We start from the raw sequence: 26,556 nt of genomic DNA, 5'->3' as shown, positions 1-26,556 counted from the left end.
GTCAACTTTTATTCATTATCTGAGCTGAGGTTCATGTTGATGGTTCTTCTAGGTACTAGTGATCACTTTGACACCGCATATATAATCTTTAAATAGAGAAAACATTAAGTGTATGCAGTGCAAATCACAACCACTTAGTCACCTATACGTGGCACATACCTGATAGCACATGTCCCTTTCATCCCGTAAATGTTTGTTCATTTCCCTGTTGACAGAACAACAACACGACCTGTTAAAAGCTGATTCCAGTTGTGGATGTAACAGGATCTATTCAACAACAAAAAAAAAAGAATTAAAATGTAAGGAGTGAGTTAAAATACTACTGCATACATTTGTTTGTCAGTTGTAGGAGGCTGCAGATGGAGATGCTCCTGGATGTTGGACTGTTAAGCAGAACTTTTCACGATGTCTTTCTGCCAAATATGCTTTAGAGCTCACAAACTAATCCGCCTAGTTTTGCTCCGAAACCATTAAAATTACCCCCTGAGGTGTTAGTGTTAACTACTTTTGGCTGAATAGTAACATTACATAATTTGTCAGAACACCGTTGGCACCAAATAAATCATTTGTAGTCGTAAACCTCTTAAAGTCGAATTTAAAAAATAAAAACCTTTTTGTATGCAGAATTGTTTCAACATTGAAGACTGGGTTTGGCTCAGCTCATAATGCGGCTACTGTTCATAATATGATGCATAATAAAAAGGAAATATCTCATTATATTCAATTACATGTGCAATATCTGTTTACTGTTTACAGTCTCTTACATTATTTATTTTCACACTATTTATCTTTGTGTACTTATCTTCTCATCACAATCGCACTATTTACATTAAATTTTTTACAAATATTCTTGGTTTGCAATATTTTTTTAATGTTAATTACTTAACTCTACTGTGCCTTTTTACTGGTATTTGTTGTTTGTCTGAAAATTTTTTGCACTGAACCTAAGAGCTCTACCTCAATTTCATTGATAATAAAGATATTCTGATTCTTTCACCACACAGAAACTAAATGTGTTAGCATTTGCTTCTTTGATTGCCTGTAGATGTACCCTCCTACACTGGAAGTAAGCTAAATCTCCAGCAGAACACACCTGAATAACAGACGTAATGTCTTTCTTGAAACTGGAAAAGATCAAATTTTCTTTCAGAGGATCAACCGAGAAATTTGGCATTACAGGGAAGCCTTTCGTCTCTTACTTTGATATAACATCTACAGAAAACATAACAGAATAGAACAGCTATAACACTCATAATTAAGTGAATGTGGACCAGTGTGGGTGGTGGTGGTGGTGATGGGATGCTACTTTAATTTTTTTTTCTTTCTTTTTTTTTAGTTTAAGTTTTTGTTTGTTGTTAGTTGTTTTTTGGAAAACTGGAAATTTGGACATGTTTATACCTGTGTTGAAAGGATATGTATACTGAAAATGTGTCCTAATAGAAAGATTATTTAAAAAAAAAATAAAAAAAACAGAAAAAAAAGAGATTCTGATTCTGAAAAGAGTGCACATTTATCATTAGGCAAATCATAAGAACAATATCACTGCCACTTGCCTGTACATTACTCCTCTTTTAATGTTTTGTTTTCTCATCCTTACCTGAGCAGGTCCAGTTGTTTAAGAAGACTTGCTCGTTCTCTTTGCAGTCCTTCAGTCAGCCTGTATATTTCACTGTGAGGCAAAACAAACATCATGTCTAATCCTACAGCGTGCGCATGTGTATTTATCATACAAACACATTCTCAAATCGGACATTTCAATGCAACCTTTCAGCTCTACCTCATGGACTGAAAGTGTACATATAAACTTATTTTATACTTGATTAGTAAATAAGGGGCTACATTAAAGGTGGAATAGGAGATGTTTTCCTGGAGCATTTTTTACTATGTTGCTTAAAATCCCCTTCACACTCCGATTTCAGCCAATTAATTAAATGCTCTAACACAAAAATAAAAAATTTTGTCACCTGTGGAATGGACAGGACTGAAAAAACACCATCCAAACATTTTAACTGGCCCGTCAAAATGATTTAACAGTGATATGTCTATCAAACTCAACTACCATTTGTCCCTCCCCCCTCTGCGCGTACCCCTCTTTGTGCACGAAATATGTGCTCTTGGAGGCTTGGAGCACTTGTACAGGAAACAAAGCCCGAGCCAGAGCTTGGCTAGCTATGTTAGCAATATTAGCATGCAAAGTTCACGGGCAAACTGTTTTGTCACCAACATAAATCACTAAGGAATGTAACGTTAGCTAGCTAGGTATGAATTGGGAGTGTTCTTACTAGCCCAAGATTACTTAGAACACCTGTCAAAATAACAGGTCTGAAAAGTCCAACTTCTAATCTGATGTACTGATGAACAGGTGCCTGCAGACCTGAATTCAGAGGTTCCGAGGGGGTTGGTGGAGAATGAATGAGGTACACATGGATCTGTGGACCGGGTGAGGACAGGAATTGATGTTGCGCAGCGCTTGTGAACCCTCGGAAACAAGCATTGCATGTTCTGGTACTCTGGAGGCGTGGCTTCGGGGGGGAAGTCTGAAGACAGGGGTTTGGACTTTTGAATTGTGTATTTTCAAAATGTAGCTTCCTTAAGCCGTTTTTTCCACGATCTCCTACCCCACCTTTAACGAGACCGAATAATCCTCATTGAATAACCGTAAAGACGTACATCTCCTTCTCCTCGTGAAGCCGTTGGGACTGCAGCTGCAGCAGACCCAGCTGCTCTTGGGCCAAGGTCAGCTCTTTACTGGTGTGCTCCAGTTCACGCGCTAACTCATCATTAGTTTGTTTTAACTTCACATTCTCCACTTTGGTCACATGTTGTTCGCTGTGAAGCTCCTGACACTGATGCTCCAGCTGAAAAAGAGAGCAGACGGGACAATGATTAGACCATCAAAAGTCATCAAAAACAATGGTTATGCAATCAAGTACTAACTCCTGTGTGTATCATGTGACTAAAACAGACGGAAAAGAAAACATGAAATGCCTAAAAGCACTGTTTTTGTCAGTACAATGCCATAGATATTGATGTAAGAACTGAAGTGATTTTGGTTATTATCAAGAAAACATGGAAAATGTCTAGATATCAGCTCTGAAATTAAACTCTTATGAGCTGTTTTTCTTGTTAGCATTATATTTGTCCAAACAAATGTACATTCAGTTGTACCAGGCATTAAAATGAACAAGAAATTGAAGAAAACAAGGGTGGTCTAATAATTTTTTCCATGACCATAGTGAAACAACCCTTTCAACCCATAGCCAAAAGATGAACTATAGGTTTGAGGCTTTCTTAGACATTTGACTACCTTGAATTTTACAGTATAAACGGTAAGCTGATGCTTTTACTATTAATGAAATTACTTGTCATATTTTCAGCTGTGCTAGACTGTATTCCAGCCTGCTCTCTGTAAACGGCAGCTTACTAAACATTTGACATATTAATTAGAGGTGTTAAGCGTCGGTGAAGACAAAAGCTGCTATGACCAGAGTGAGTTGGGTTGACTAATTATCCATAAAAGCATGAGTGCATTTGTGTAAATGGAGGTGTGATAGAATTAATGTTTGTCAGTATCCATCAGCACAAGCTGCTGTTGCAGATAAAGCTCACTGGAGGCTACACTCCAATTGATAAAAATATCCATGTGACAATTTAGCTGAGAGCAAAAAAAGTGAGAGCATGTTTGTGTAAAGCATTTCTCTCATTCTGTATAATAGACATGTCAAGTTTACTGCAGTAAGCTCTGGGGAAATCTGCTGGCTTTCACTCACCCCTCTCTGTTTCTGAAAGAGCTGCTCCAGCTCTTTTTCTTTTGCGGACAGCTGCAGCTCCAAGTCTTGACTCCTAGACAGAAATCGCTCATAGTCCTTTAGAGATAGAAGACGGAGGCAAAGAAGCAGAACATGAGGATGAAAAGGCAGGGAAAAAAGTTTAGGTTTTTATTGTTAGTTTCAAAGAGAGAAACTTACTCCAATAACGCTGAGTTTTTGTTTTTTTTTACCTGCAGCACAATCCTGTCTTTTTCATTTTTTATTTGCTGCTCCATTTCTTCATATAGGCGCTGGATTTCATCATCGTGAGTTGCTGCTTTCCTGTGTTGGTGCAACCAAATATATTATAAGAGAAGCAATTTACATACAGTATAATATACGTATTGTTAACCTCATAGCATAACTGCCTAAGTCATACACTATATGGACAAAAGTATTGGGACACACTGAATTCAGGTGTTTCTTTTCCAACAGGGTCTGAGTTACAAAATAATAATGACACGTCATAATATAGATTTATATTGGGATAAATATATTGATTATCAATATTGATGTTTATATCTCAAATCAACAGGAACAGGACATCTTACAGCTGTAGCCATGATGTGTCCCAATATTTTTGTCCAAATGGTTTATAAACATCAATATTTCCTTTTTTCTTCCTAAGTGAGATGTGAAGAAAGTAGATGGATAGTTATGGCAGGAAATTATTATATACAGTCGGAGCATGAAAAATATATTTTTAAAAATGTAGAGGTAGAACATTTAAAATCATAGTCATGGATTAAAAAAAAAAAAATCAATGTTGAGCAGTAACAATGTAGTAAAAACCATCTCTGAGGCATTTTGGAACCAAAGATAACAATTTAAACCAAACTAACTAATGCAATGCAAGGGTATTTACCCAATATAAAACTATATTATGACATTTGTCATCAGCTATTGTTTTGTATCCCAGACCCCTGTTAGAAAAGAAACACCTGAATTCAACGTGTCCTAATACTTCTGTCCATATAGTTTATAAATATCAATATTGACAGCCTTGATTTTTCTTACAAAGTGAGATGTGAAGAAAGAAGATGTTTAGTTGTGGTAGAAAATTATCATTTAGTGAAATGAAAAATATTTTTAGAAATTGAGGTAGAACATTTAAAATCATAGTCAAAGATTTAAAAAAAAAAACAAAACAAAAAAACAAAAAACAAAATAAATGTTTAGAGAAATTAAGTAAAAACCATCTCTGAGGCATTTTGGAAAGATAATTTAAACCAAACTAACCAATGCAATGATATTTATCACAATATACAACTATATGATGATATTTGTCATTATTGTTTTATAGTCCAGACCCTTGTTAGAAAAGAAACACCTGAATTCAACGTGTCCTAATACTTTTGTCTATGTAGTGTATGACTTAGACAATGAGGCTAACGATATGCAAAATAAGGGCCTAGTTTAACACCATCAAACATTTACAATCATCCCACATTTAAGCACTTAAATTAAAAGGAAAAAATATATATATATGTGTTTATGTGCACACACATAGACACGGCTCATTTATAACCAGCCAAATGCTTTTTCGTGAAGATCTGAGAAGCCAACGAACCTCTATTAACGTCTGAAACATTCAGTATTGATTGGCTTAATCAAGTGTTCACTGATATTTTCTGACCTTTTGAGAGCGCTCTCCATCTCATTCTTCTCCTGGTTTGCCTCTATGATCTGGGACGTCACTCTGGCCAGGAAGTCCTCAAAATTAGATAACAGGTGTGGTTCATCCCGGCGGAGCTGAGCCCATAAACTGCGTACTTCAGCAGGACTGATGTGATGACGGAGCATATGTTACAGATTGCAGCATCAAGACAGACTATTGATGTCATACGCAGTCTTAATCATTAACTTCATTAGACATTCACTATCCTTTTGCAGACCAAAACTAAAAAAAATACTATGTAATTTCTAGCATAGCAACAATTAAACACAATGACATGCAGAATGCAGAGGCAGCAGCTCAGGTCTTATACTTTGGTGACTACCTACTGCCTGAAACACACTTTTAAAAGGTCACAATGTTCTTTGCTTTAAAAAGTCTGCTAATTGTTACAGTAAAACCTACGTTGTGCGATGTGAGTTAAACAAGAAATCTTAATGAATCATGTCAAACAAATCTCTGGAGGGTCAAAACACCGTATTCGAAATCTCTCTGACAGGACATTTTAGAGACAATATGACAGATTAGTGTTGCTAAATGACCTACATTTTTACTTTTAAGTCCATTTTTCCTTTAGTTGGACCATAAGAGATTATCCAAAACAAGGAGCTACTTTATATTGAAATAAATGTTGGAATGGCAATCAATTAAAGTTCGCTCTACTGTGTTTTGACCCTGGAGGAGTTTTCAGCAGACACACAAACTTATCCACAAACTCTAGCAAACATAAATCAATTCATTCTGCACAAACTCCCGCTCTGACCAGGTGGGTGGAAAATACCCAAATGTGACATCCACCTCCACTCCTGTTACTTTTAAGAGGTGGAGTTCTTTGTTTGGTCATATACTGAGTAAGATCTACACTTTGTTTGTGTTTCAATGATACAACACATTCTGCAAACAGAGCTCAACTATGGTTATTAATCACCACTTCACAGGTTACCAAAATCAGACGGTAGAGTGACGGTTTCTTGTGGCGACTGTTTTTCTAAAAATGACTCTAAGGTTTTAAACTGCATTAAAAGTTTTAAACTCAAAGTCAGACCTTAATGTTAGAATTGATTAACAATTTTGGACAGATTTATGTCAAAACAGCTTGTCAACTATTATCAATGCCTGATATAGATTGATCAACTATAATATTCTACTTCAATTATACCTTACCCCAGAAAAATTACATTAATTCAAATCTAATGTGTCAGAAATGTGCTTCAGATGTGATACTGAAGTTGGCTCCTTCCTGCACTGTACCTGGCTGTGTATGAAAATTAGGCCTTTCTGGCATGATATCTGCTCCACTTTAACCCGGATCACTGGGGTTAATGTTCCAGTGGACCCTGAACTTTGTTTATTGGGGAACTTTACAAGTATTTGTGGTTCTCTAAACAATGCACAATTCAAATTTATGGAAGCCGCTCTGTGTGTGGCTAAGAGGTGCATTGTGGCGTCATGTAAATCTGACTCCCCTCTTCGTATCGATAGGTAGTCTTTTGAGGTGAATAGTTGCATCCCCCTGGGAAAAAAACACTTACTGTCTCAGAAGACGATATAACCCCTTTTTGAAAATTTGGTAGCCATATTTACACCAAGTTCTTAATGTAGTTGTTTGTATTGACCTTAAACACTGACTATTTTCTTTTTTTTTTTTTTGGGGGGGGGGGGTTCCTTCTCGCCTTGCCTTTTGTTATGTATCTATACTGTTGGTATGCTGATATGTTTGTACACATTGCATATAGAAAACTGAAAAGAAAATCTATATGTTTTTTAACAGTTTCAGATCACTCCCCACCCCCAATCACCACCAAAACTGAATCATTTGTTCCTTGTGCCAGTATTAACATTTCCTGAAAATTTCATCAAAATCCTTCCATAAATTTTTGAGTTATCTTGCCAACAGACAAACAAACAAAAAAAAAACAAACAAACCCCAATGAAAACACAAGTGTTCAGAGAACGCAAACCTCCGCCAAGCACCCCAAACAGTGTGCATGTGTGGATCGACTATTTCTTTTTAAATTAAACAGTTTCAAGGTTGTTCCATACAACAGAAAAAGTTGAGGCTTGGTACCAGTCATGTGTATGTCAAATCATATTAAATTCCAATCAATATTTGTTGAGTTCTAATGAAAAATGTGTGGTAAATGGGATTTTCAATGTTAAATGTAAATGTCCACAGAGTCCACATTCCACAGTGGATGTGGACAATTTTGTGCCAGATACAAAATATTGTTATAAGCTACAGGTGGATCAAATTGGAGGCTAATCAGAGTCGTTTTGAATTTTTTATGAATTTTCGAAAATTGCTCAATGATGAGAGATAGGAAAATTGTAGATTTTGTGACCTTGCTGTGACCTTGAACTTTGGCCTACTTGGCCCAAAATTTAACGGGATCGTCTCAGGGCCTAGGCCTATTTGTGGGGACAATTTGGTAAAGATGGTTGGAATAGTTTTCCCATAAAGTTGCTAACAAACAAACAAACTAACACGCAAACAAACACACAAAGCAAAGTGATCACAATACCTCCTGGCAGAGGTAATAACCTCCTTGGTGGAGGTAATGAATAAAATGCATTTAAACTGTGACACCAACACCAATAGGTAGGACAGATGGTTTACATAAGAGCATACAGTAGCTGGACAGTGGAAACTTGTTGCTCTTGTTTGCTTTGCACAGCTGATTACAGTCTCAGGCCAAAATGACTGAGTATGTACCCTTAGGAAAAACTGACAAGGTGTCCAAAGATATGAACCCCACAGGCTGTAATATTAAACCGACTCTCACAAACATACAGTAGTACTCACTCCTCAAAGACACTGTTGGCTCCCAGATTCTCCATCAGCATGCAAAAGTGCTTCTCCTCTTCATCCTGTGAAATTTCCAAGCCCTCCTCCCACTGGCTCTGGTACAAAACTTCTGGTGGGTTTTCACCTGGGTTTTTGTCCTCCATGCTTCCCTCTAAAGAGATCTTCTGGCCGAACAAAAACTCACCTAGGAAAATCAATCAACTTAGGTGCACATCGGGCTGACAGTAGTAGAGCGGCTGAACGTAGGAACAGACTGAAAACATACTAAAACCGGAGGAGAACTCGTCAAGGGTGAGGTATCCATTGCCGTCAGAATCAAGGGTGTCAAATACGTTTTCCAGCTCCTCTGCGCTGAGAGGGAGCTCACCATTCAGTCTCTGTTTAAGAAGACACAAAACACAGCTGCTGTTGGCAAGACCAGTGACTCAAGGGCATTATCCTGTAGCTATAACAACTGCTACTTATACAATAAGGACAGTGATTTACGCAAAATATACTGGAGACAAGTCGGAGGCTTTACTCTGTAGTTAATATGTTTCTGCCTATTTTAGATAGATAGATAGATAGATAGATAGATAGATAGATAGATAGATAGATAGATAGACAGACAGACAGACAGACAGACAGACAGACAGACAGACAGACAGACAGACAGACAGACAGATAGATAGATAGATTGATATTGTGTGTATGATGATTATCTATCTATCTGTCTGTCTGTCTGTCTGTCTGTCTGTCTATCTATCTATCTATCTATCTATCTATCTATCTATCTATCTATCTATCTATCTATCTATCTATCTATCTATCTATCTATCTATCTATCGTGTGAGCAGCTTAATGTGGTCAAAAACAGTTAATAAGAAAAGAGTAAACTAGCTTTATTAACACAAGAATCATGTCATATTCTCATATGTAAGCCATCCTTCTTAATTTCACACATGCTTCATACTCATACAGTTAAACACATCAGCACCTGGGATTTTCACACTGCAGCCACAAACTGTAATGACTGACCTCTGATCAGCTCTACTCCAACAGACTGTGTCTCCAGTGAGACTGTCCAGAACCCTTTAACATTAACATTTTAAGTAGAGAAACAGCTGCTCTTCAATTATGTGGCTAATCCAAATGGATACGCCACAGAAGAACAGTTAAAAAAAAAAAAAAAAAAAAAAAAAACATGCTGACTGGGATCACATCAGAAGAGAACCAACAAACATAGAAAGACATTTTATCAATTTGATTGAAAATGGTGGTGTAATGAAAAAGCAAGTGTCCTTGATATATCAGAAACTGTTGTTAGATTTTTCAGATAATACACAGCACATAAAACAACAATGGGAACTGGAATTAAACGTAATATTGGATGAGAATATCTGGGGAAATGTTTGCTCTGGTTGTCACAGGGGGGTGGGGAGTCAGCTTTGGAAGGAATTTGACTGGAAGGTTAAAATACGATTTTTCAGAACCCCATTAAAATCTTTTCTCTCTAAAAGTGGTGTTAGCAACAAGTGTTGGAGAAACTGTGGTCTTGTCGGTGATCAGACACACATATTTTGGGAGTGCCCCATTGTGAAACACTTCTGGACTAATGTAAAAGGCATATTGGAGAGTTTACTTAAAGTGAACCTCTCTATGGACCCATTATTATTTTCACTGGACATATTCCCTGATGGTCTGTCCCACGACCAAGAATTCACACTACATCTTCTTCTGATGACTGCGAGATAAATGATAACAATGCTATGGCTGAAACCTGAATCACCTACAATTGGACAATGGATACAAAAAATTAAACAAGTTTGTCTAATGGAACCGTTAACAGCACAGCTACAGCTGAATAATCCGACCTTTGAAAGAAGATGGAGACCAGTATTCAGTCTTATTGGAATGGATATTTAAGCCTGGATTGTTTTTTTGTTTTGTTTTTTTTCTCTCTCCTTTTCTTCATTGTAACCAAATATTTTATATTGTAATCTTGGGCCCAATCTCAGGACAAACGTTGTTACTCTGTACATTGTTTTTTTTGTTTTATTTTGTTTTCTTCAACAAAAGTTAAAAAAATAAAAAAATAAAAAAAATTTAAAAAAACAACTACCGAATCATCCCAAAAGTGACTGCTAGACATTTGTTCTAAAGCCAACAAAGCCACACCTCTGTTAGCAGCTTAGGTTTTATGCCATGTTTACACGGCTTCAGATGTTGACTGAGGCCACCCATACAATCCAGGACAAGGACAGAGAAGGGATATCATCTGTGTAACAGTATCAGCTGGTCTTGTAAAATGTGTTATCGGGGCTGAACATATTCCTCATGTCAGCAAACAGACAGCTTGTTGGGAACCAAGGTGTGAAAAACACTTTAAAGCTTGACTGAAAATGTTCTAAAGCAAAATTCTATGTCATGAAATATTAGCAGTGGTGCCGTGTTTTGCAGTCTGTTAAATAATGTACGTACGCTGACAGTTTCAATGTTTTCAAGGGCAGTTTGTACTCTACGTGCAGATGCTCATATAAACAGCAGTGAGAGGAACGGACCACTGTCTAGCTAAACCCGTAATTTCCGAACCATTAGCAAACACCAGATCAAAGCTTCCCTTCAAGGTATTTATGCCTGCCGGTGAGAGAGACAGACAGAGCCGACAAGAGGTTCATCAAAGGACCGGTCATGGCAGGGATGAATATCCAAGGGGTAAGGAAATCTGCACAATAATGTGAGTGAGTTGCATGACAAAGCTTGTGCGTGGCTCTGTGTTTGGCTCACACACTGTCGCTCAAACAGTCCCTTTTATGCCTGTCTGAATAAGGCGCATGTATCCTGGCTCCTGTCTGTGGCTTGTTTAGCATTATTAATGAGTGACTAGAGTGTCCCTGTAATTTATTCTCATTCTGGGTGAATAATGAGCTCTCGTTTCATACACATGCATATCTATATTCATATTCAGTGTTTAACGGTCTACAGATGATGGACATTAATTCATGTAACACTGATATTTTGTTATTAAGTGAGACTATAACTTTGTAAACTGAGTAGAATTGCGTTTTTATGTAACTTCAGCTTACATTCAATTAGGGATGTAACGATATGAAAATTTTATATCACGGTTATTGTGACCAAAATTATCACGGTTATCATTATTATCGCGGTATTATTGAAATTGTGCACAAAATGTTCAAAAAGTACTGATACACACAGAAATAATTTAACCAAGTCGTATTTTTAAAAAAAACATAAAATAATCAGCACAATGTACTGTCTTTTCGCAGAAACATTAAAATATTAACCCTTAGTGGTCTGAGCCTATATTGGCCGTTTTTCAGTACTTTTGATTTTGCCTTCATATACTATATAAACAAATGTTTACTATACCCATGTTTGGTATCTTTTTTTCATCACAACTTCATCTATATCATCTGCCTACTATTTTTTTCACTTTAAGCTACTATATCAACATAAAAGGCCAGAAAACACAAAAAAATATATAAAATCCGATTTGAAAAATGTATATACTTTATTGCATAAATAACACAAAGATGCTTAACGAACCTTTTCAAAGACTTTTAAAAGTGAATATTGGTTCCAAATATTTGGTATAGAAAATCAAAATTGCAATAAATTAAAACTATACTCAAATATTTGACATAAAAGCAGATCTTTACATAGGCGTTTTCTCCGGAAAAGTGTGGTAATCAAACACGGTTATCATGATAATTAGAATTTAAACGGTAATACTAACCGTCTGAGATTTTACTGCGGTTTATCATTATACCGGTAATCGTTACATCCCTACAATCAATCAAATTTGTGTTATTTTTTAACGCACGTATACAACAAGTAAGTAAGTAAGTACATTTTATTCATAAAGTGCTTTTCACAGATAAAAAGTGCTGTACATAAAATGGAAAACAACATAAGACCAATTTCATAAAATAAATAAAAAGGGTAAGCCCATCAACCAAAAGCTTTCCCAAATAAAAACGTCTTGACAAATGTGCTTTAAGATACATAGTAGCTGTCCTCAGATCAGCGTAACTCACCTGCATGTTACGCCGAGTGATGAAGCCCTTGTTTTCAATGTCGCAGATCTGGAAGAACTCAAGGATACTGCTTTGTCCCACGTCCCCGTTCTCGCTCTTCCTCCAGTCGTTCTCGTATTTGAATGCCTCCTCTGTACTTCCATTCCTTCGCCGTGCAGTTCTGGCCATAGCGGCGCCGGTGGCACCGGTCGTGGCACAGGCGGCGCTGAAAGCTGCCATGGTTATCTGAGAGTTTGTTGATATAAGAGCAAGTTTCGTTTCCCCTCACATGATCCAAGTTAAGGTAGAGGCGTGGAGGAAAGAGATCCTGGAGAAGTGGAGCATCGGGGCTGTCGTACATCAGAGGCTTCCACCAATATCACCGGCTGTCATCTCTTAGCAACCAAACACTTCTTTAATTAGTCCATGAAACCTGGGAGAGAGAGAGAGAGACAGGAGGAGACTTCAGTTTAAATCAGCACAGCCCCTCCCGACGGAATATACTGTGCAATCATTAAATAAATAAATCAACTGTATCAAACACATTAGAATACAAAATGTAAAGTCTATACAAGAGACTGCTGTTCAAAGCAATGACATGCCACTTTTTTTTTTTTTTTTACTTCCTCTCTTTTTCCTTCATGTCATTCTCTCAAACCATATTCAGCAATCAGTCAGCATTAAGCATACTTGTTGTAAACATACTTCACTGTGTGCTGTGTACACTTAAAGCAACTGCTGCTCTTCTCAGTCACTGTCAAACTGATGGCTCATGCTTAGCCCGATGGCATTTGACGAGTAAACTCAAAACTGAAAAGCAAAGGGAGACATGATGACGAGTATTCTGTCTGGAAATATTGACTGGTCTGAGACGTGGGTTTCATATATAGATTGCAGTTCAGAGCGCACTGGCTTGGAAGACTGACTTCTGGACGCTATCGTGCACAATCGAATCATGAACATAGCAGTAGACAGTGTGTGAGCTGACCCACACAAATACAGATATGGTATAAGGCAAACAGAAAGCAACCGGATCAGCAGGCAGAAGCACAGGGTCAGAGATGTTCAGCGGGCGTGCATACATCCTACACATGACATGTCAATATAAAAAAAAAATTAAGATACTAAACTGGAAGAAAAGCTCCAAGGCACTCTCTTTAAACATTAAAATGCCTCTATTACCATGGCATGGTCATATCTAGACCTAAAAAACACTTCTAAGCGTTTCAGCTTCAAGCCTTCATCAGGAAGTCAAACAAGAGCCTGGAAAACTATAAGTTCCTATACAGTAGGACCTGACCAATAGGAACTTGCCAACTGGGCATAAAGATAATGGCCTGCAGAGGGTGTCACTATGGGTCAAAACCTCATCTCAGATTCAGATTCAGATTTAAGTTCATTTGTCATTTCAGCATATAAAAATACACAGAAACGAAATATTGTACTCAGGTACCCCGACTGTCAGCAGCATTTAGTAAAAATAGCATAAGTTACTGACAAAATAATAAAAATAATAAAATACTGATATAAAAAAAAAAAAAAATTAGCAATAACAATAACACCCCCCCTAAAAATTACTTATAAATAACTAAAAAAAAGTTGTATTTATAAAGTGCACAGCAGTAAAGTGCCAATTTAAAAGTGCATTCTGGGCTCAAAGTTCAGCAGGAGTCCATCATTCTAACTGCCTCTGGATAAAAACTGTTTCGGAGTGTGGTGGTCCGGGCTTGGATCTATTTAAATATTTACAAATAAACAAGGATAAATAACAGTGTGAATCTTAATGTAGGGTCAAAACAGTGTAAAATCTTTAAAAACAAGAAAAAAGAAAAAAAAAAAAGCAATTCATTACAGGAAAACCGAAAGATCCAACTCTTCATTTAGGCCAGGGGGTATAGTGACTTGGAGTTTAAAAATCCCCCCCAAAAAATAATTTTAATACAGTTTTTTGACAATTAGTGGAACTATTTTGTGATTTCTGGGATTTGTGTACATTTACTCTACTGTTTATTTGACTGTTGTTTTCATATCCAACTAATTCTGTAAAGCCCTGTGTTTTGTTTTTATTTATTTATTTATTTTTTAAAATGTTTTTATGTTATATACCTGTTGTGAAGCACATGGAGTCTGCCTCATGCAAGAAATGTGCTCTATAAATAAAGTTGAATTGAATTGAATTTACAGTTGCGGAAAAAAATTATCAGACCATCAAAAGCCACCAAAAACACTGGTTATGCAATCCAGTACGAACTCCTGTGTGTATCATGTGACTAAAACAGACGGAAAAGAAAACATGGAATGCCTAAAAGCACTGTTTTTGTCAGTACAATGCCATAGATATTCATGTAAGAACTGAAGTGATTTTGGTTATTATCAAGAAAACATGGAAAATGTCCAGATATCAGCTCTGAAATTAAATTCTTATGAGCTATTTCTGTTGTTGTTATCATCATATTTGTCCAAACAAATGTACCTTTAGTTGTATCAGGCATTAAAATGAACAAGAAATTGAAGAAAACAAGGGGTGGTCTAATAATTTGTTCTGCAACTGCATATGTCATACGTGGAACCTTGTGTGTAAACATTGCGTAATATCTTGCATGACAAACCACATGAGGAAAGTCACAATCCTTAGTAAGCAACCCGGCAAGAGCATAAGACAGGAAATAAGAAGGAGAACTTAGTTGAATTGCTGTTTAGAATCAGTAATGATCCGTTACATCCTCATGAGTCACACAATAATAAACAACAGCTAATACTGTTATCTAATCTTTACTGTAGTCTATCCTGTTGGATAAAAGCCACACAGGTTTTATGGCTATTTAGTTTAAAAGCTCATAAGTGTCTCATGACAGGTGGCTAATGGCAAGAAGTTAGAGTAGGACAGTGGTTCTCAAACTTTTTACAGTGGAGTACCCCCTGAAATATACTTTTTTTACCCCAACTCTCCCTTCAGCATTTTTGATTTTTTAAAAAATTGGCAAAATTTGTTCCTGTGCCAAAGGTGTCTGTTTACGTTTTCAAAACTTTGTAAACAAACAACATACATTTAAGCTACCTGTAATACATATATATATTAAAAAAAAGAAAAAAATAAATAAATAAATTGGTCATTAATTAATAAATGAACCTTTCATCAACAAAAAAATAATTACTTAGCTACAAAACCATTTTGAATAATATAAAATAGAAATATTCTTAAAATGTTACCAAACCTTAACCAAATTATTGACAATAAAACTATTATATGAACGTATTTATTGTGTTTTATATTTCAGCATAAATTCTCATTATTTATTTTGTATTCGGTAAATGATGACTTATTTAACCCATAAAGACCCAGCGCTACATTTGTGGCAGTTAGTAAATTAATTTTTCTTTATATTTAGTAACCATTGTTTAAGTGATTTTTCACAATTTATGATAATATTATCCTCTGTGTTTTGCATATTTAAGTGTAAATCATGCATTTTCCTACACTTAATTCACTGATCATGTAGATGTTCATAAAAATTCAGAGTAAATTCAAAGGTTATTATATCAAAACAGAGAAAGATTTAGGAAAATGTTACTTTTTCAACAAAATATATCATAAGTGAATGTAAAAACAAGTGTATTCATCCACTGTCATTGATCCAACTCCATGGGTTTTACTGTTGAATCAATGTTGTAGAAGATGACGGTGTTTCCACGTTCACTACAGAGCCTCTGAACGTCTAAATGAGTCATATCTGATGACTATAAAAAGATGATAAACTGCATTTTACACCAATTATTTACATGTATTGATAGGATTAGGAGATCAACAGGTATTAAACATTTTAGATCAGTAGATGGTTCTGGTCGCCGGTGGCTGTTTGGGCCTTTATGGGTTAATGTATGTACCCCCTGGACTTCTTCCAAGTGCCCCTGGGGGTACACGTACCCCACTTTGGGAACCCCTGGAGTGGGACATCTAACAAAAAAGCAACACATTCACAAGAAGGACAGAATACACATAAATAAATGTAGCCTAAGTCCATTTATGCAGTTGGAGTGTCTCTTAAGGGAATGCAACATTTCTAGATTCCCTTAAGTGGCACTAGACCATAACTGAAAAACAAACCCTGGAACAAAAAAAGAGACTTAAACATCTTAAATTACATTGTATTATATGTTTGGACATATACAGAAAGTGTGAAAGTATATTCCAGAGAGGTGTAAGTAAAGCAACTGATGCTGCTTGCTGCTTTGCATGTTCACCATTATCAGTTTAATGGCTGAAACTGAAACTCAGAGCACACTAAAATACTCACCCACAAAAATGAACAAAAGATGTGTAACAGTCCTGATGAGGCTGTTAGACAGGATTAGCACATAGCAATTTGGAAAACAGCTAAAATTTGCTTAGAGGTCTTTTTTCTGTCTTTGTGCATAAGAAATCAATATAAGTGAATCCCCAAAAGAACTTTGTGTTGGTAAAAGCAAGTTATGCAAATTTACAGGATTTCAGTTCTGTTCAACATGTTGATGGTCATATGAACTATGTTTTCAGGTCAAAAATGTCACATTTCATCACAATTAATGCTATATTTTCATGTCACAAATGGGCAAGTTATATTTTAACTTAATTTACCTGAAAAACTAATATTCTATTCTTTTAGTTTCCCCAATTTTTCTTACAAGATTCTATCCTACATATCACATGTTTTATTTTTACAGGTTGCAATACGGAGTATGGTGCTGATCCTTCCTGCTTATGTTACGCCAATACATACATTAAGAATGTCACACATCACTTTTTAAATCAACAGTTTTCTAATAATAAGCATTTTTATAAAGAAATAACAATTCTCTTTTGTTATTTACTCTTTAGTATGATGATAAACTATACAATAAATAATTCTGATCCTAGTTTTTGCACAGGGATTATTTGTGGAAACGGTGACATGGCTGCCGAGCATCAGTATGATGGGATCTGGAACAACCATGTCACATCCGTCCACTGCCACATTTTGTGTTTTTGTGTCAGCTGTTACTGTTTTAGATCCACAATACTAACATTTATGAATAAGAGGAGAATTAGCAATAGTAAGTATATAAGTTTATTCCTAATAAAGTACTGGTACTGACCAGAACATCATGGGTAAAGTCACGTCCGTCCACCAGCAAGTTTTCACATACACGTGCTATTCCAAATCCAATATTTCTGAAAATATAGCTTCCACTGTCAAATAATATCAGTAGTCTGTGCACAAATGGATTAGCATTATTTCAACAGTTCTATGCATTTCTTACAACTTTTTTTTTTTTTCTTACAAAAATGGCCACTCATTTGACCCCCTAAGTAAATTTTAGCCAAAAAACAAATTACATAGTAAACATGAGTTTCCTTCTTAAATACTTAAAGAGAATAGACACAGACTGTGCTTAGGATTACACAGACACAATTAGTGTGGCCTGAGGAAACAAAAGATTATTTTGCAAAAACTTAAAGATTAGTCTTGCTTTGTTGCCTCAATCTCCATCAGTAACAACCTTGTGATTTAGAAAAACCACAGCCAATGATGTATTTTCTACCATTGATCTACAGACAAAAAAAAATAGTATTCATTGACACCAAATCCTTCCTCTGCATTTTCCAGTTTATGCACAATATTATTAAATAACTTACTGTAAAATAATATACATAAAAAACTCCCATATCAAATAACTAATGTAAGTGTAACAGCTGGTTCAAAGTGTCCACAGGTCAAGCTTATACTTCATGACGCCTCCTTTCACGTCTTTACTATCTATTAAAAGATCTTCCACTTCCTGTTGAGATGTCATCACCACTATGACAAAGGTTTCATCTTAACAATGTAAGACAACCATCCTCAGGTGTACCTCTGTGGCGTCCAAATAATAAAAAAAAACCCGAGGATTTACTGCAAAAAATATACAACAAATGAAAGCAGCGGAAATGACTGGGAGTTAAAAATAACACAGCAGGTTAATTTCACACTAAACACGTGTAACGAGATAAAAGAGTCACTTCCTTCTTCATAGTTATACTTTTTTTTTCCTTTTTTGTAACTTCTTACGACAGGCCAGTGCCACTGTTTTACTTTATAAATGACAGTTTGACAGTTGGTGTTAGCTAAAAAGTTGAGCTAAAGCTGAATATGTGAGTAGGTGCAGGTTCAGTTAGCTGTCATGTTAACTTCAATTTACAGGGTTAGTGACGTAATTAGCCGTGGAAAGAAATTAAGTACATACCAGTGAAGGCAAAAAAAACGGAGAATAAGTCATTAAGTTGGTGTGGAAAACCGGAGGAGTTTAGTGAAGCTCAGTGTTTACACGCGTCCACTGGTGTGTGTGGAGGAATTTGACAACAGGGACTGGGTAAACTGAGAGGGCGGGGCTTCCACAAAGTCATCGTTGGTAACCATAGCAGCGACAACCCGGAAGTCCGGACTCACAGACAGAGAGATGTGGTTTTCTTTGTACTCTTACTCTTTTGTTTGTGTTTTTTTCTCATCTTTTTGTCGTTGAAAAAGTCCCATGTCAGACGAGGAAATAATGTGAAAATAATCTTAGAGCTTAAGCTTTTGTCTGAATGTCTTTTAAGGAGAAAAGTGGGTTAAAGTTAAACTAAATGCAGTTTTTTGTTGTTTTTTTTTAACATCAGCCTTTCATAACATTAGCCTTTTTTTCAACTTTATTGAAAACATTTGAGTATACAGTACAAAAATTTAAACAAACAACAAGATGTCAAAAGGGAAAAAGCATTTGAACATATAAATTTAAGAAAATAATGCATAGATTTAAAGATATGAAGCATAATATACAAATAGTATAAAAAAAAGTAAATAAATAAATAAAAATAACAAATCATACAAATATAAATAAATAAATTTAAATGCAGTTGTTTTGTTCTTTAAGCTTTGTTTCCATTACATCATTACATGCACCTGTTCACTGAATATCAGATATGATCATTATCATTGTCAGAAACACGAGGAAATGGATAAAACTAGTTTCAACAAACTGACTCCAACCCCCCCTGCCACCCTTTGTTTGTTTTTTTTTTTTTGTTTTTTTTTTGTTGTTGCTGATATACAGTCGCGGGAAAAAAATATGAAAACTGTGCAATAAAAACATTTTTAATGCTGATAATCTGATGTTTTCTCACATTTTAACATACTCTAATACTAGTTACTATTGACTTCATGGAGATAATATGCAAAAAAAAAAAACAAAAAAAAAAAACTTAATTACAGTCTAATATCAATTAGCAATTGATTTACACTGAAACATGTTAGTGCAGATCAAGTTTATTAACCCTTTCATGCACAGTGGTCACTACAGTGGACAGTTATTCTACAGCTGTTCTCTTGTATATTCATGGATTTTGTTGTTTTAGTTTCACATCAGCCAACATATTGGACGCTTATGCATCATCCCATACACTACAATTAATTACATTACTGTAACTTTGCTGTTCTTGATAAACCTGATCTAACATGTTTGAGTGTAAATCAATTCCTTGTTATTGCTATTAGACTGTAATTAACAAAAACTTTTTTTTTTTTGCATATTATATCCATGAAGTGAATAATGACTACTATTAGAGTATGTTAAAATGTGAGAAAACATCCGATTAGCAGCATTAAAATGTTTTTATTTCATAGTTTTCACACAGTATATCAGTAAATACATGTTTCTTTGCTTCAAAAATTAAATGCATGGTGTCCAGCTGAGTGGCCATTTTTGCATGTTTTTTATTTTTAATGCCTGAAGAGGAATAAAATCACTCAAAAAAAAAAAAACTTGATTAAGGTTCTTGTAATTCATGCATGAAAGGGTTAAGAACAGCAAAGTTAAAGTAACGGTATGAAATGCACTGTGTGGGACGGTGCATAAGTGTCCATTGTGTTGTCTGATATGCAAGTAAAACAACAAAACCCATGAATATATAAAAGAACAGCTTTGAATAACTGTCCACTGGAGTGACCACTATGCATGAAAGGGTCAAACTGGAAAGTTATAATACTGAAGTTCCCTTTATAGTACAATAGTCAGCAACCATAATAAATGTGAATATATGTGTGTATATTGCAAAAGTAAAATACCTCAAAATACTCAAATAAAGAAAAGAAAAGGAAACGTTTTAGCATCTGTGTGTGTGGTGTTAAAGTCTGGAATAGATAGACGGAGGAGCACAAGAAATGTTCAAACATAAGCCAATTCAAAAACACTTATAAGAACATGTTTTTCACAAGATATAGAGAAGAGGGTTATTAATTGTCACCATATGTTCACTGTTGTTTATGTATATATTTCCTTCTTTGAGTTAGTTATTATTTGTTTATTTATTTACCAGCACAACTAAGAAAGGCACTGGTAAAAGATTATATGTGTATTTGTATGTTGTGTGTATGCATAAATGTATATATGTGTATATGAATGAATGAGTGTGTGTGTATGTGTGTATGTGTGTTTGTGTGTGTGTGAAGAGATATATAAATATAGAAGAGTAATGTAAAAGGAAGAGGGACTTATATTATTAATAATATTGTAGGGAGAGGGGGTGGGATTAAATAAGTTGTACTTCTTCCCCCCGCTTTTCAGGTATGTAAATGGAATTATTGTGCTTTTCTTCTGTCTAAGATTGTTATGATTCTTGATATTTGTATTATTATGTATGTTTAGCAAGTGCATATATGTTAAATTTCATTGCATGTTCGGAATAAATCACTAAATCACAAAAATAAGATTAGGAGCATTTGACTCTGTAAATCACTGTCAAGTGTCTGTTATCATTAAACTATTAACAGAGTTGACACATGGCATGTCTAAAAATAGAATTTTAATAGATTTTATCATATTATTGGTTTTTAACCCTTTCATGCATGAATTATGAGAACCTTAGTTGAGGTTTTTTTTATTTATTTATTTTTTTTGGAGTGTTTTTATTCCTCCATAGGCATGAAAAAAACAATGAAATTGAGGTTGTTGTTTTTTTTTCACAGATTTACAAAAATGTCCACTCAGCTACACCATGAATTTTATTCTTGAAGCAAAGAGACATGTATTTAAAACCCAATATCATAAAGTGATATGAAAACAGTGAAATGAAACCAGGTTCAATGCTTCTAATCTGATGTTTTCTCACATTTTAACATATTCTAATACTAGTTATTACCCACTTCATGGAGATAATATGCAAATACTATATATATATATATATATATATATATATATATATATATATATAAACAATTGATTTCTACTCAAGAACCAATCAAGAACAGCAAAGTTACAGTAATGGTATGAATTGTAGTTTATGAGATGATGCATAAGTGTCCACTGTGTTGGTTGACATTGAACTAAAACAACAAAACCCATGAATATATAAGACAACAGCTGGAGAAGAACTGTCCACTGGAGTGACTTACACATGAAAGGGTCAAAATGTTCATGATTGATTAACTATGATTTAACAATAACAGAGTTGACAAGTAATTAATCTACTATTGGTATATCCTAAACATTTTGTACAAAATAATGGGAGAAGAAAAATGATATACCTTACTGCCTTCAACATGTTTTCTGCCAGAGGAAGTGAAATGACAATATGCAGGTCTCATGTTTTTATATGAATGCTTTGGAGATTTTTATGGAGTTTTATAACAGAGATAACAGAGTTGACCAGAACGTATAGAGAGACAAAAAACGTATTTATTTAATACTGAAATTTCATACAATACAGAAAATAGATATTCTGTGCAATTGATTTTATTGATATTACTAGAGTGAGCACAAAAATATTTAAATTATATTAAATTATTTCATTGTAATTCATGGTCAGTGTATGAAACCTAAGATGAAGACAGTCAATTGTGAATGGGGTGAGACTTCTTAGGTTAATATTTTCTGTATACACTTTGTCAAAAATAAACAAAAAGCATTATTAGTTGATAAAGTTTGATTAAATTAGTAGTATTATTAAAAAGTGATTCAATAAAGATTTGTCTGGGGAGAAAAAACAAAGGGTGTATCTGGGAGACGCGAAATGTACCCCCCAATTCTGAAATGACCCCTATATGCCCTAACAAACAAATAGAACAACAAAAAGCTGCATGTTCAGTGCTGATGAACTTGCATGAACCACTTCTGACCATGAGGATTTCACAGGACAATCCCACAGTATATGACTCAAAGTTTCCACTTGACCATATTCATCCCTATAGGAGATCAGACTTCCATGAGTCTACTTGACCAATGATTTTTTTCCCTGCCCAATATTAGAGAAAGTGTTCAGCACAGTTTTTAGTGGGCAATAAGACATAGATTTGCCTGCAGCTGAAATCACATAGAACTGAGAAGGATCCACAGCAATGCACATCTGAGTTTACTGTCTTATCACGGAGAAATGTGGGGGCCTTATTTATTAATGGATGAATAGAATAAAAAACTGCAAATAACATTCAGTTACTGGGGTCTTTGTTTGGATGATAAAGGGTGCCAGTTCTACATCGAGGTTATTATCGTTAACGAAAACTAACAAAATGACGAAAACTAGAATTGTAAAAACATTTTCGTTAGCTCAAATAAATAAAAACTAGAATTAAAAGAAAAAAAAAAACGATAACTAACTGAAACTGTATTTTGTGTTTACAAAACTAACTAAAATGTTTAAAAATTATGGATAAAATTCCCTTCGTTTTCGTCTTTGTCAATGTCAGATTGATACGAAAGCGATTTATTTCCCTCAAGCAATTTTAGCTGGTGACACCATATGTTATTTAACGGTCCATCACTTGTGGTCACTTGCTATTTAGTCGTCTTCTCATCCCCACTCTACCTGGAAACATGGAGACTAAAGTTGGGAGAAAGCAGTAGAGTCCTGTCTGGGATTTATCTGAATTTGACGGCGAAGAAGATAAAAGATATGAAAAAAAAAAAAACAACTAAAACTAAGCATTTAGAAAATAACGAAAACTAATAAAAACTATCAAACCTGCTCTAAAAACGAATTAAAACGAACTGAATTAGAGAAAAAACAGTCAAAACTAAATAAAACTAAACTATCATGAAAAATCCAAAACTATTAGAACCTTGTTCTAGATGTATACCTTCAGATTCAGATTTGGCAGGAATTAAAAGCAAATTGTACTTTCACTTCAAAATTTTCCCTCAATCAGTCAAGTTTCATTCATATAGCGCTAAATCATAACAAGTTTTCTCATGACACTTTACATATAGAGCTGGTCAAGGCAAGGCAGGTTCAATTATAGCACATTTCATGTACAAGACAATTCAAAGTACTTTACATAAAACATAAAAGCATTACAGCAGGGGGCAGGGGAAGCAATAAAAAGTGTAGGCCTTAAAAAAAAAATAAAAATAAAAATAAAAAACAGACTCTCAAGCCAATTTACAGAAACCCAACAGAATCTTCCAGGAGCAAACATTTGTTGACAGTGGTGAGTAAAAACTTCCTTTTAACAAGCAAAAACCTCGAGCAGACCCCGATTCCTGGAGGATGATCGTCTGTCTGGACCAGACCCTTCAAAAGTTACTCGAAGCAGTGTTTCCCAACCTTTTTTGAGCCGTGGCACATATTTTACATTAGAAAAATCACAAGGCACACCGCCAAACAAAAATATCACAAAAAGTACAGGGTGGGGAAGCAAAATTTACAATATTTTGAGGCAGGGATTGAAAGACAGTGTATGACCAATTAGTTTATTGAAAGTCATGAGAATTTATTTGCCACAAGAAAATTGACATAATAGAAAATGTTTTTATTCTATGTGTCCTCCTTCTTTCTCAATAACTGCCTTCACACGCTTCCTGAAACTTGCGCAAGTGTTCCTCAAATATTGGGGTGACAACTTCTCCCATTCTTCTTTAATAGTATCTTCCAGACTTTCTCGTAATAGTTTTGCTCATAGTCATTCTCTTCTTTCCATTATAAACAGTCTTTATGGACACTCCAACTATTTTGGAAATCTCCTTTGGTGTGACGAGTGCATTCAGCAAATCACACACTCTTTGACGTTTGCTTTCCTGATTACTCATATGGGCAAAAGTTTCTGAAAAGGTATGGATAATAGTGTTAGGTATAATTATGACATCAATATATGTTTGGTTTCAAAACAATTGACGTAGTGCCTGCTGAGAAAAAACAACTAAATGTTCATTGTAAATTTTGCTTCCCCACCCTGTATATTTGTTGAAATATGATGCAAATCTAGTCTCAGTTTACTTAGTGTGAAACCTGGGCCTGTTTAGTTGAACACAAAGCTGATATTCTTGTAAGAACTGAAGAAAGACGTGGAGCGTTTGCAACGAGAAAGCTGAAAGAAGTGCAACAGCGACCCTTTGGATGGAACCCCTGCTTATGGATTGAGATCCGTATAACAGAGGCATATGCCCCCCACCCCAACCCGATCCGTGGGCCCACACATCACTAGTGAGGGGGGCTTTGTAAACAGAACACACTGCATCGGGGCTGGTTCACTTTCATTTTCACTTTGCAAAGGGAAACTGTTGGTGTAGAGTGGATCATTGGTGCATGCAGTCGTACGTATCTGTATCACGCCACTCGCTTATAGTACCAATCAGGTGAAGCTGGATAATCTTCCACAGCACACCTGAGGATTTCCAACGTCACACTTGCGCACCGCAGCACAGTGGTTGGGAAACACTGACTCAAAGTACCACCAAGTGAGCAGCAGTTAAAACTAAATACAGATAAAAACAAAACTTTTTGCTTTAACCCTTTCATGCATAAGTCACTCCAGTGGACAGTTCTTCTCCAGCTGTTCTCTTGTATATTAATGGGTTTAGTTGTTTTAGTTCCATATCAGCTAACACAGTGGACACTTACGCATCATCTCATATCCTGACATTCAGACCATTACTGTAACTTTGCTGTTCTTGATAAACCTGATCTGCACTAACATGTTTGAGTGTAAATCAATTGTTATTTGTTAGACAAGAAGGTTTTTTTTTTGCACATTATCTCGATGAAGTGAGGAATTAATAGCATTAGAATATGTTAAAATGTGAGACGACATCAGATTAGCAGCATCAAACATGTTTTTATTTCATTGTTTTCATATCCCTCTCTGATATTGGGTTTTAAACAAATGTTTCTTTACTTCAAAAATTAAATGCATGGATATTTTTGTAACTCCACAGAAAAAAAAAACTCGATTGAATGTTTTTTTTCATGCCTAAGGAGGAATAAAAACACTGAAGAAAAAAATCTTGACTAAGGTTCTCGCAATTAATGCATGAAAGGGTTAACGATGCATGTGTGAAGCCACTTGATCACTTCTATGGCTGAATCCCAGTTCACCCCTTACCCCTACCCCTCCATTTTGCGCGTTCATGTGAAGGGGTAGGGGTGTCCCGATTCCCAATGAGTCAGAGAGGAAGGGCTAAGGGTGAGGTCTGTTTGGCCCTTAAACGGAGATTTTTCGGGCCCACACTACAGACAAAAGGGTTTGAGAAACCTTCCATAATTCTTTTCGAATCATTGGGAAGATGGAGGTAAACACAGCAAAAAAGTGCAGCAGTGTGATGAAAGAAACACAAATGTACAGATTTTCTTCATAAACAACTTAATCATTTAATCAAGGGTAAAGGTTCAAGGTATCTTTATTATCCCCGAGGGGCAATTTGTTTTGCAGCCAGCAGAACAATCATCAAGCAAACAACAGACAAAAAACAAAACCCAACACAATACAACCAATGGACTGTGTAATGCCATTTTAATCTGTTCTAGATCGCATTTCTGTGGTTTGTGGTTGATAGTCATAAAAAGTTGCCCCAAAGCCCATGCAACAGAGACGGTTACAGCTGCAAACGGCATGGTGAATTCTTTCAGAAACAAAGTTGTCGCATCTGTTTAGAACAGCATCGATGACTGCTGATGACGTAACAGGTCTCGAAGGGTTGTACCATTTCATAGAGGAACATTTCAACCCCTACCCCTTGCAACTCCGTTACAAGGGGTAGTGCCAAGTGGAAGGGCCAAGGGGTGAATTGGGATTGGGCCTTTCTCATGTTGTTTTGTGTTAAACTGTTACAACTAAGCTATTTGTATGTGGATAAAGATACAAAACAGTGTGCAACAACAGTCTCTATGCTAAAACAAGGGATATTATGGTGTATGGACTGGACCTTTAACCTACAGCAGTGATTTTCAACCTTGGGGTCGGGACCCCGCGTGGGGTTGCCTGGAATTCAAATGGGGTCGCCTGAAAT

The 26,556-nt window shown here is 35.6% G+C and overlaps 1 protein-coding gene across 2 annotated transcripts in view; it reads right to left on the bottom strand.

Moving 5' to 3' along the window:
* Positions 1-18,663, bottom strand: part of cracr2aa (calcium release activated channel regulator 2Aa) — a 36,859-nt gene extending 18,196 nt beyond the window's left edge. The window contains exons 1-10 of one of the 2 annotated variants that reach the window (XM_030137539.1): positions 18,550-18,663; positions 12,331-12,742; positions 8,556-8,667; positions 8,288-8,474; positions 5,446-5,592; positions 4,001-4,091; positions 3,771-3,866; positions 2,671-2,858; positions 1,598-1,669; positions 160-205 (exon numbers count right to left, since the gene is read on the bottom strand). In XM_030137539.1, the coding sequence (XP_029993399.1) occupies positions 160-205; positions 1,598-1,669; positions 2,671-2,858; positions 3,771-3,866; positions 4,001-4,091; positions 5,446-5,592; positions 8,288-8,474; positions 8,556-8,667; positions 12,331-12,549 (1,158 nt within the window). In that variant the 5' untranslated portion in view covers positions 12,550-12,742; positions 18,550-18,663. Of the gene's footprint in view, positions 1-159; positions 206-1,597; positions 1,670-2,670; positions 2,859-3,770; positions 3,867-4,000; positions 4,092-5,445; positions 5,593-8,287; positions 8,475-8,555; positions 8,668-12,330; positions 12,743-13,014; positions 13,040-18,549 lie in introns of those variants that run through there. The other variant, XM_030137540.1, reaches the window with a different exon arrangement.
* Positions 18,664-26,556: the final 7,893 nt, after the last annotated feature.

Source organism: Sphaeramia orbicularis, chromosome 6 (genome assembly GCF_902148855.1).
Source record: "Sphaeramia orbicularis chromosome 6, fSphaOr1.1, whole genome shotgun sequence".
In the NCBI taxonomy this organism is placed as follows: Eukaryota; Metazoa; Chordata; class Actinopteri; order Kurtiformes; family Apogonidae; genus Sphaeramia; species Sphaeramia orbicularis.
The sequence above is the reverse complement of the archived record's forward strand: the minus strand, read 5'-3'. Positions and strand labels throughout refer to the sequence as shown.